This window comes from Urocampus carinirostris, chromosome 2 (genome assembly GCF_059441175.1).
Source record: "Urocampus carinirostris isolate Australia breed hairy pipefish chromosome 2, RoL_Ucar_1.0, whole genome shotgun sequence".
NCBI lineage: Eukaryota > Metazoa > Chordata > Actinopteri > Syngnathiformes > Syngnathidae > Urocampus > Urocampus carinirostris.
The window spans coordinates 47,536,150-47,546,949 of NC_142350.1; the positions used below are offsets into that span (position 1 = coordinate 47,536,150).

Genomic DNA, 10,800 nt, shown 5'->3' on the forward strand with positions numbered 1-10,800 from the left:
AAAAATATCATGGCGTTTTCGCTACACTGTTTATAAAACAGACTCCAAACCAATTAGCTAAAATCAGAAACGTATGACAGAAGACAGAAGTCCCAACCCTGTCAATTGTCTTGCACACATTCTTGATAGTCAAGTAAAACAGGTGCTTGCATTTCGAGCAAAAAAAAAAATGTGCCTCCTTAAAGACTGAGAAATAGACTGACAAGCTGTCTCTATCAGAAAGTAAAGTCGACATTTGAATCACAGTCCAAGTTTGCAATGTGCAAGACAATGAGTCGAGATAACAAAGGCGCGGCGCTAAAAATCAAATAAAAACTTTGAATTGAAAGTGATACGCCTGCTTTGAGAGCTACATAAATAGACTCCTACTTTTAGATCGCTCCCTTGAGCGCAATAAATCCACCAGATGATGATTTTCCAAAGGCTTTTTATTAATCTGTGTATGGAAACGTTGCAACCAGGATGATCTGAGTCACTTTATAGCACTCTTGCTACAAACATACAAGTACAGGAGTAATTTTTGTCGACAACCTCCCTTTTTTCCACAGAGATCTGCAAAATCACGTTGTAGGTCGTAAAATGTCCATTAGGAGGGGCCCTTACAGGTGAAGAATTGATAGGGCTGAAGGTGATCCAAAAACGAATACACTAGACCCCCGGGATACAACATTAAACCAATTTGAGATAGGGATTGCAAAGTGAAATTACCATATAGGAGAGGATAGAAACCTAAGCTAATGTGTAGCTAATGTGTTCTGAATCCCTGGTATCCCAGGTAAAACATTTAAACAACAAAACAGTATATAGAAATTACAACTTGCATGTAATATGCATGTATACGTATAAATAATATGATAAATAAATATGTAATCAAAGGAAAAAATATTTTTTATCTTTGGAGTGACGTGACTGGTTGAGGGGAGTAGCAAGTGGATACAGAAAGGAGGAACTGGTGAATTAAAACAGATATTAAAATGTTCACTTGACGATTTATTTGATTTAATTGCTTTTTTATTTAATAAAAGTCTCAATCATTGATTGGTAACAGCCTTGGAACCTAGCAGGGGTGCCTTTTTCATATTTCAAATGCTTTATTTTCATGGTTATCATGTTTTTGCTTCTCCCTTTAGGATCGGTGCAAGTCTTGGGACCTTTAGCAAATAAATATAGTTAAAAAATGAAAAATTTTATTGCAGACTAGCTTAGAATAGAATAGTCTTTGTCATTGATATCAACGATGTGAAACATGGTATGCAATTGTATCAATTCTGAGCTGAATGAAGAGAAAAAGGCAGTGTGGGAGGTTGGTTTCATGATCCCTTGATCCAAACCAATAGCAGAGCTGCATTTAATATGACCCCACCCAATAGAAGAAAGGCTTTTTAGAGGCATACCTACATATGCACGAACACCGCAAGCATTGAATATTTGACTTTTTGGGGCACGTAAAATAATTTGTTGTGGATGTCATATAGCAGGATTGCTCTATGCCAGGGGTGTGCTGTAGGGTAAAATATTTTTGGGGAAGGTACAGTAGCCCCCACACACTTGTAGTTAGCATTTTTAGTCGAGTGTTTTAAATGCAAAAAACAACACTTAGCAGATGTCACAAAACAGTGTTGATTTTATTTAGTCGAATGCCATTTTTAGGTGCTTGATTTCAATGGACAATGTACTACTCATTCTCATGAATACAATAGGGCCACCAGGAGGAAGTACATGGTATATCAATTTTGATATAATTTAAGATGTAATTAAAGAGGAGAAAGTCAGCAAGAGAGAAGCCTGGACAGAACTAATGACTGACATTTTAGGCCCGACCCCAATTTCAGTTTGACCTAGGGCTTAAGATCCTAGTTCCATGCGGAATTACACGAAAAAAATTTAAACACCCTGTATAAAAAGCAAAACACAACAGCTACTCTGTCGATTTTTTTTTAAAGTATTTATTAATATGTTGGGCAGGTCTATATTTTTCGCTTTGTCAATGTTGTTTTTACGTTACCTAAAATAAGTAACACCACAAATAGCGAAGATAACTGTATTTACACTTTTACCAAAAGTATATTCACAAAGATAAACACGCACGTCGCTCACTCGTTTGGGATGTCGATAACCAATTCGGCTTCGTCGCCCTCGCCTCTGTCTTCGTCCCCCCGGTCGCTGTCCACATCACTTTCTTCGTCCTCCTCGGCCGCATCCCCACTTAGCATTTGTCGCGGAACCCAACTATAAGGGCCACCGGTGGTAGATCCCGCCGTGCCTGATGGATAATTTGCTGTCATGGGCGCCACCACCTAGCAAGAAGACAGACAGGGGAAAAACAATGTAAAGCTAAGAATGATGCATTGAGTTTGGAGGTAGGGGATAGATAAAGTGGCAATAAATACATAAATTATGAGAAAAATGTTTGTGAGGTTGTTTGGGAATGGATGATTGTTCCCAACTCACCCAGGTCATTTCAAAAAACCTTTTTATTCCAAACCAAACCTATTATTTTCATCTCTCACCTTCCCACTGGGATCTTTCTTGTTTTTAGGTGCCTTTGTTTTCCGCTCTTTCTTCACTCTCTCAGCAGGGGGAGCCAAATACTCGGGCGGAAAGGGCATCTGCCCGCGGAATGAGCACATACAAATGGAAGCGACCGACGAACCGAAAAACAGCACAACACAAAAATAAAATGGCAAATCAACTTGATAATGATGATGAGGGGGAAGTGGCAGCGATGGGATTTGGAGAATGATTGGGGGGCAAGAACTCACAGTGTTGAGGTAAGCTCCAGACCCAGAAGATTGAAGTGGGTGGACACCAGGACGGGCTAGCAGGGAGAGATGAGGCGAAGATGACACAGATAGACACGAGCCAGGACTAATTCTTCGCCTGAAAAACATTAAAAAATATTGTAAAAATTGTATACAGTAGAGCCCCTGGATACAATGCCCCAGCCTGAATATTTTACTTTAATTCAAGTCATGTTTATTTGTGACGCCCTTAATCACAAGGAGTCTCAAAGGGCTGCACAGCCCACAGATTATTATTACACCATCCCCTGGTCTAAAACCTACACGAGGGCAAGAAAAAACTCAAAAACCTCAACATGAGGAAAATGGAGAAACCTTGAGAAGGGACCGCACATGAGGTAATCCTCCTTCCAGGATGACCAGGCTTCAATGGATTTGGTAATAACAATTAATACACAAATATCCTCAACAGGAAATATAGGTCATTCAATAGCTATAGAATGGAAGTGTTTTTTAAGCCTAGATTTACTTTACGATGTGGAATAAGACATTTTTCAGACCCTATTGCATTAACCCCCACTATACGATATCTACAATAAATTATTTTTGCACGGGAAAAACAAGATAAAATTATAACTTTGTGGCATTGACGAGGTAAGTCTCTTAAGATGCCTGTCTGCTGTTGGTTAACATCACATTAAATGCTGGGCTGCTATTGGTTTGCAATAGTGATGTCATTAAAAAATACAAGTATGCTATTGGCTGAACTACTCCAAAGCTAGGGGTTTCAGCCACTCTGCCCGCCAGCTCTGGAACTCATTGCCGCCTGACCTCCGGAATTCTGCAACCCTGGCCACCTTTAAATCCGGACTCAAAACTCACCTCTTCAGACTTGCCTATTCTTAACCATATGCCTCACACACCGCCCCTTTTAACTATAATGCGATTTATTGGCCATTCATTAATTGCTTGTTTTATTCTTGTTTTTACTCTTCGTTTATTTTTGTGTCCTACTCACATGTACAACGACCTTGGGTGTCCTGAAGGGTGCTTTCAAAATACAATGTATTATTATTATCATTATTATCTGTTATGACAGATTTTCAGTTCAACAGACTCAAATAACATCCGCATTGTGCACGTTTGAACTAAAGAATTCTGATCAAATTCATAAAACAGGACGAAGCTGTATTATGTGACTTACTTCTTTGCTCCTTCCCGTTCTCGTTCCCTCTCTCGGAGTACTTCGCCTTCACTGTTGTCAGAGGACACGGTCGCATCGGAATCTGAAAACGAGAAATTGATAAAAAGAGCGCAATAAAACAAGAGTTTCCATTGCAAATTATTTTAATTTAACTACCTGAAGAGTCTTCATCAACTCTCTCATATGGCAAGAGGCGGTCAAGAAGGAAACTGAAAGAGACCAAATAATTTGTCATTACAGGAGAAATTTGAAAATGAAAAGTCATTTTTTTGGATTGTTTAAAGAACTACACACCTTTTGTCTCGAGACACTTTAAGCAGTTTTCTCTGAGCTCTCCTCAGCTCCTCTTGAAAGCATTCATGCTCCTTCATAAAAAATAACATGTAAAACTTAAGGAATGTCCATTTTCACATATTTAGATCATGCTTTAAATACCTGAAGTAGGAAGTCAACAATTGCAATTCATAATCATCACAACGTCTTCATGATTTTTATAATTTTCTGATCAAACTACTACTAATATAATATGAAACAAATATCTGCACATACTACTTGTTATCCTTTGTGATAGGTACTACTTTGATGTTGAAAATAAATTACGTTTTTGGCACCACATTTATACTTACATAAACTAGAAATTTTAACTTTCGTTTGAGATTCTTGTATTTTCGCTTGTAGTCCACTTCGACGTCAGCTTGGCCGTTCATGTCTGAAAAACAGCGCAAATATTGACAATAAAATACATTAAATATACGAGAAATATTTTAGTTGGTTTCGATCTTGGACTTACCTTAAGCTAGGCTAAGCTAGCTAAACACACTAGAAGGCGCACTCGCTTAACTTATTAAAAAGAAAAACACTCGAAAAGAATTGGAAAGCAGTTCAGGGATTAATTTATCATCTTCTTATTTCCCTAGTGTATGTTAAATCGATTTGAAAAAGATTTTTGGAAAGATATTGCTCTCCGTATCTCTTTGTCGAGGCGATTTAGCAACATGGTTTTGTTTACGCTACTAGCGAGATGACGTAGTTTACGTCATGACGTCATTGCACCACGTGTTCCATACAGGGGGCGCGGTCTTCTCCTTCAGCCCAAAACATTGGGTACATAATCTTTAAATTTAATTTCAATACATTTGCTTTTGCTTTTGGAAAATAGCATAGTTTTTTTAATGGATATTATGTCAAAATAATACATAAAAATAAAATAAAAACATGCGTCGAGTAAGTATTTGTTTTAATGTGTTTATTTTATTTTATAAATTAAATCACTGATAAATTAATTTTCTCAAATATTAATTTATACATGTAACTGAATTAAATTAATTAAGCTCATGTAACTAAATAAAATAATCAAATGTATGAATGTCATGTATTTTTCCCCTAATTATGAATTAAACAATTGATTAAATACATTTATGAATGTATTTATAAATTTGATCCGATTTAATAAAATTAAATTACATATATAAATTAATCTATAAATAAATGTAAATGTATCAATTCAATGTATTTTTTTCTGCAATTCATATGCAGGTAAATTCAAGTTTTTTTAGAATTGAGTACAATTAAAATAATACAAATTATTGGGCAGCACGGCGGCGCAGTGGTTAGCGCGTGTGCGGCACAATTCTGAGGTCGTGGGAACCTCCTGCGTGGGTTTAAATCCAGCTCCCGGCCTTACTGTGCGAAGTTTGTATGTTCTCCCCGTGCTTGCGTGGGTTTCCTCCGGGCACTCCGGTTTCCTCCCACATTCCAAAAACATGCATTTCAGGTGAATTGGCCGGTCCAAATTGTCCCTAGGTGTGACTGAGCGAGTGAGTTGTCTGTCCCCGTGTGCCCTGTGATTGGCTGGCAACCAGTTCAGGGTGTCCCCTGCGCACTGCCCGATGATTGCTGGGATGGGCTCCAGCACCCCGGCGACCCTACTGAGGATAAGCGGTGCAGCTAATGAGATGCAAATATATATTGATTATAAATTGATCCATACATTTAATTCAATTGATAATTTAAAAAAGGATTAATTAAATGAATTTCTTTATAAAACAAGGAGGATAAGGTTATAGTTATAATTTACACCAAAGTTACCCAAGAAATGTCGGCATAAAGGATGTTACATACAGTTTGCACTATGCATTTGGTGCAAAAATAGTCATCACAGTGCAAAAAAGATAGTCAACATTGTGCAAGGTGAGCAGTAAAAATAGTGCAGTCAACATTGTGCAAGAAACATAGACATGAGTACCATTTATGTTCGTATGAGGTAGTGTTTTTGCAAGAGTTTTTCAGTTTTTTGTGCGGTGTCTGTTTAGGGTGGTAATGGCTCTGGGGAAGAAACTGTCTCTGAATCTGTTTGTTTTTGTTTTGTGTGACCTGTAGCGCTTGGCGGAAGGCAGCAGGTCGAAGAGGTGTGGTGGCCGGGGTGAGAAAAGTCCTCGGAAGCGCTTGTCGGTGTGGTCGCCTTAATGTATTAATGTATTTAAAACAGAGAAGAAGGATGAGGCAGGACTGTTGCAATTCCTCTGTTACAGTGCAGACCTTATCGCCATGGCAACGCCCCTCCATTTCGCACACTCACATCACGACGTCACATCTCTTAAAACATGACCTTTCCTTTTGTCATCGCGTCGGCCTTAGTCCCTTTTTATGGGGATTTATACTGACGGGGTCCAGCTAAAAACGCCGCAGTGTCATTTCGGGGTAATAAGAATAGAAAAAAGCTTTGTAATGGCTACAGGCTGCAGCAAATTTCCTTCTCCCCCTTTTGACACAAGATCGATGAGAATGCCTTCATCAATTTAAACCCGTAGAGCAAATTGGTTACACGCTCGTGATTTGTCGCCCCAGATTGTTTTGCAGCGCCCAAAATAGGTGGCCATAAATCACATGACGCACTCTTGTCTCACACGGGGCCCTTTTTCTACCACACTGTCTATTTTGTCTATTTCAGGCGGGTCACCCACTTTTTTGAAACAGAAAAATACTTTTTGTGACTGATTATCATGAAGGGTATCAGTTTGATGTATAGTGTGTTAGGAATTAAATATTAAAATGTATGGTTTACCAAACTGTTCGAATTAGTTATCTGACTCCATTAACCAAACACAACCTACATTCACCTAACAATGCGCGCCCGTTTCTTGATGGAAAAGATGGACAAGAATAGCCGATATTTTCACACGGGCGGATTTAATTTAATTAGCAAATTAACTACGTGTGCTCCATCGAAAATGGCCGAATTAGTCGAATTAGTGTCGTTGGAGTCCCTGGCAAGCCTTCTCTTCAAGTCCTCTAGCTTTCTCCTCTCCGCCCACATTATTCCGCAAGATGGTGTCCCTGCTCCTCCCATGGGAGCGCCAATAAAGCCCCCTGGGCTCCACCATCTTGGAGAAGAGCGCCACGATGTCTGGAAAAACTCAAAACAGCGGAGAGCATTTCTCAAACAATCCCTGCCGTCTTCCGTCATCAGGGCCCCTCCGCGTCTGGACGCGCTGATTATCTTATCAGCCTCATGTCCCGTTCCCGCCATTCCTGTAAACAATATTCTCCACTAGGTTGCATTGACCTCGCACCACAGCCCCGCCAGCGAATATCTTTTGCATTGAATGAAATTTGTATTCGATCGTACAAAATCCTTTATAGTCAAATGTATAACATCCTTCAAGTGTCACAACCAGAACGGAATTAGGGCCCAGATGCGTAACGTTAACCGCTAGTTTATTGAGATATAGAGGAAAGGCAGCGTCCACGATCCGGAGCTTGCTGGACGCGGGAAGCAAGCCACTCACAGAATTGGAACGTGTTCTGAATGCGGAAGTGGATCTTCCGGAGCGGGGGATCGTAGTGTAGTAGACGGAAAAACAGGTCGATAGCCGGGACAGGAGAGCAAAACGTGGTCGGGGTCAGAAAACGGGTCGTAGCCGGTGACAAACGAGGAAATCAGGGACGGAAAAAGTGGGACCAACGGGAGTTAGAGTCAAAATGCTTGCCTTGCAGAAACAGAGGTTCGCTGCCGGACTGACCACAGGCAAGTGAAAGGACGAAGCTTAAGTAGGACGGGGAACCAATCAGGAAGCCAGCAGCGCCAAACGAGCGGGCACAAGTGAAATTAATCAGTCATCATGACATATATTTCTAAAATATAGTGTTATCACTATGCTATTGCCAGGTTGTCAATATTAAGGGTTAAAATAGGCTCTGTCTACTACTAAAACATCATGCCAGTTAGAAATATCATTTCCTAAGAAATCACAATGACCCATAGTTTATTTTCCGAACCAGTCTGCGCAGGACCTGCCCAAGCCTTCATGGGGCCCTAAGCGAAATTAGATTTGGGGGCCCCATTACTTAAAAATATGCATCCATGCGAGAACTCATTCCATGTTCTACTCCATGGATGGGCAACTATTTGGAGTTGGGGGCCGCATGTGACATAGTAACACTTCTTTTGAAATGAAATACTTTTATCAAATTGGTTCTGAAACGACCACAATTAGAGCAAAATAGTACATTAGGTCCCTCTTTTAAGCAATTCATTTGTTATTTAGTTTTGAAGTATTACTGTAGGTTTTTTTTAGGTTTATTTTATTATTTTTGAAGCTGAATTTTTATTAAATTTCTGTAGTTTGTTTTGTAGTGTTACTGTAGTTTTATTTTTGCACTATTTTGTAGTAATTCTAAAGTCATTTTTATGCAGTATTTCCATAGTAGGATTTTTTTAAATATATCTGTAGTACTTTTGTTGTATTTGGAAAGTAGATTTTTTGTTGTTGTATATCTGTAGTATTTTTGTAGAATTTTTGTATTATTGTAGTAGTTTTATGATTATAGTATTTTGTGGTATTACTGTAGTTTTTTAGTATTTTAGTAATTTCTGTATTATATTTGGTAGTATTTCCATATAAGAATGTTTATTAGATATCCCTAGTATTTCTGTTGTATTTTGGTTGTATATCGTAGAACTTTTGTAATATTACAGTATTTTCATGATTATAGTATTTTTGTAGTATTAATGTAAAAAATGTATTTTTTACTATACCTGTTATATTTTGAAGTATTTTCATAAATTAACGCTTGTTGTATATCTGTAGTATTTCTGTAGTCTTTTTACAGTACTGTTCAGTGTTACTGTACTTTTATTTTTGTATTATTTTGTGATATTTTCATTGCTATAGGTGTAATTTGCAGCATTTCTGTTGTAAATCACTTGTAGTAGTATTTTTGTAATAATATTTCTCTAGTAGTTTTTTATATGATAGTAGTGTGTATTTATATATTTTTTTGTGTTTTATTAGATGTACAATTGATGTATTTCTAAAGCAGTATTTGACGAGTATTTTTGTAGAATTTCTATAGTAGTATTACAATCCATCGCATCCACTACACAGCATTATCTCCAGACAGAAGAGCAGTTTCAGCTACAGAATGCTGTCACTGTCTTGTACTACGGACAGACTGAAGAGATCTTTTCTTCCTCATGCCATGAGGCTCTTTAACTCTACCCGGCAGAGTAAAAGCCCACAGTAAACCACACCACCTACATTGCATATTACCGAATCTTATTGCAATATGTATTCTGTGTAGCACTATTTAGTTATTCTATATAACACGCTACAGTGGGCATTTGCACGTCACAATGGGTATTTGTATATTGTATTCTTTTTGATTTATTATTGTACTGTTCTCAGCTCAGGGATGCTGCTGGAAATGTGAATTTCCCTTCGGGTATGAATAAAGTATCTATCTATCTCTATCTATCTATCTACAGTATTGTCATATTTCTTTTGTATTTTTGTAATATTACTGTAGTTGTGTTTGTGTAGTATTTTTAGAGTAAATAATTTTGTAGTAGTATTTTGTACTATACAATTACTGTAGTAGTATTTTGTAGTAATTCTATACAATTTTTTTTATTTTCAGAATGAAAGCAAAATAATATAGGAGGTCCCTGTTTTTAAGCACATATGTGATATTTAGTTTTGCAGTTATTGTGTAGTACTTTTGTCATATTACTGTAGAAGTATTTTTGAGTGGACACACAAAGTGACAATTTGAGTTAACTACTTTTGAGTTAACTTTTGGGAGAAGATGCTAGCTCGTTTCAAGCTAAACCTAGCTTTGTTATGCTATTACACTAATTCCTGGAGTTATGTTTTTCAGACTCAGATATACTTTATTGTCATTCTTGTACACATGTACACAGAACAAAATGTCGATACATCTGACCCGCATAGTTTCCTTGAATGTACAGATATAAATATGTAGTATTAAGTTGGAGTATTGAAATACTAAATAATTTACTAAATAATTTTAGCTTGGGCAGCACGGCGGCGCAGTGGTTAGCGCTTGTGCGGCACAGTTCATGTCATGGGAACCTGTCGTGGGTTCAAATCCAGCTCCAGACTTCCTGTGCGGAGTTTGTATGTTCTCCCCGTGCTTGCGTGGGTTTCCTCCGGGCACTCCGGTTTCCTCCCACGTTCCAAAAACATGCATTTCAGGTGAATTGGCCGGTCCAAAATTGTCCCTAGGTGTGAATGAGCGAATGAGTTGTCTGTCCCTGTGTGCCCTGCGATTGGCTGGCAACCAGTTCAGGGTGTCCCCTGCCCACTGCCCGGAGATGGCTGGGATGGGCTCCAGCCCCCCCCCCCGCGACCCTAATGAGGATAAGCGGTACGGCTAATGAGATGAGATGAATTATAGCTTGCTAGCTACCTTGAACCCTCTTGTTGTCCTCAGGTTAAAATGACCCACCACTGTGTAGTCAATAACCCCAAAAAATCAGTAGAACTAAATTAAATGTTTTGAATTCACATTTCCATTTACCGGGTAAGCTGTATGAAAAGTACAATGATGGTT

General features: G+C 38.4%; 1 protein-coding gene across 2 annotated transcripts; it reads right to left on the minus strand.

The window, feature by feature from the left end:
* Window positions 1-414: 414 nt before the first annotated feature.
* On the minus strand, window positions 415-4,992 carry ino80e (INO80 complex subunit E). Of its 2 annotated transcripts, XM_088326794.1 has the most exons (8): window positions 4,736-4,989; window positions 4,572-4,654; window positions 4,240-4,310; window positions 4,102-4,154; window positions 3,946-4,027; window positions 2,763-2,880; window positions 2,511-2,609; window positions 415-2,297 (listed from the first exon to the last, which is right to left on the minus strand). In XM_088326794.1, the coding sequence occupies exons 2-8, from the start codon at window positions 4,650-4,652 to the stop codon at window positions 2,094-2,096; spliced, it is 708 nt and encodes a 235-aa protein (XP_088182920.1). In that variant the 5' UTR covers window positions 4,653-4,654; window positions 4,736-4,989; the 3' UTR covers window positions 415-2,093. The 2 variants fall into 2 exon arrangements, with proteins under 2 accessions (XP_088182920.1, XP_088182922.1); XM_088326796.1 differs by lacking the exon at window positions 2,511-2,609 and having other exon boundaries at window positions 4,736-4,992.
* Between the last annotated feature and the right edge of the window lie 5,808 nt (window positions 4,993-10,800).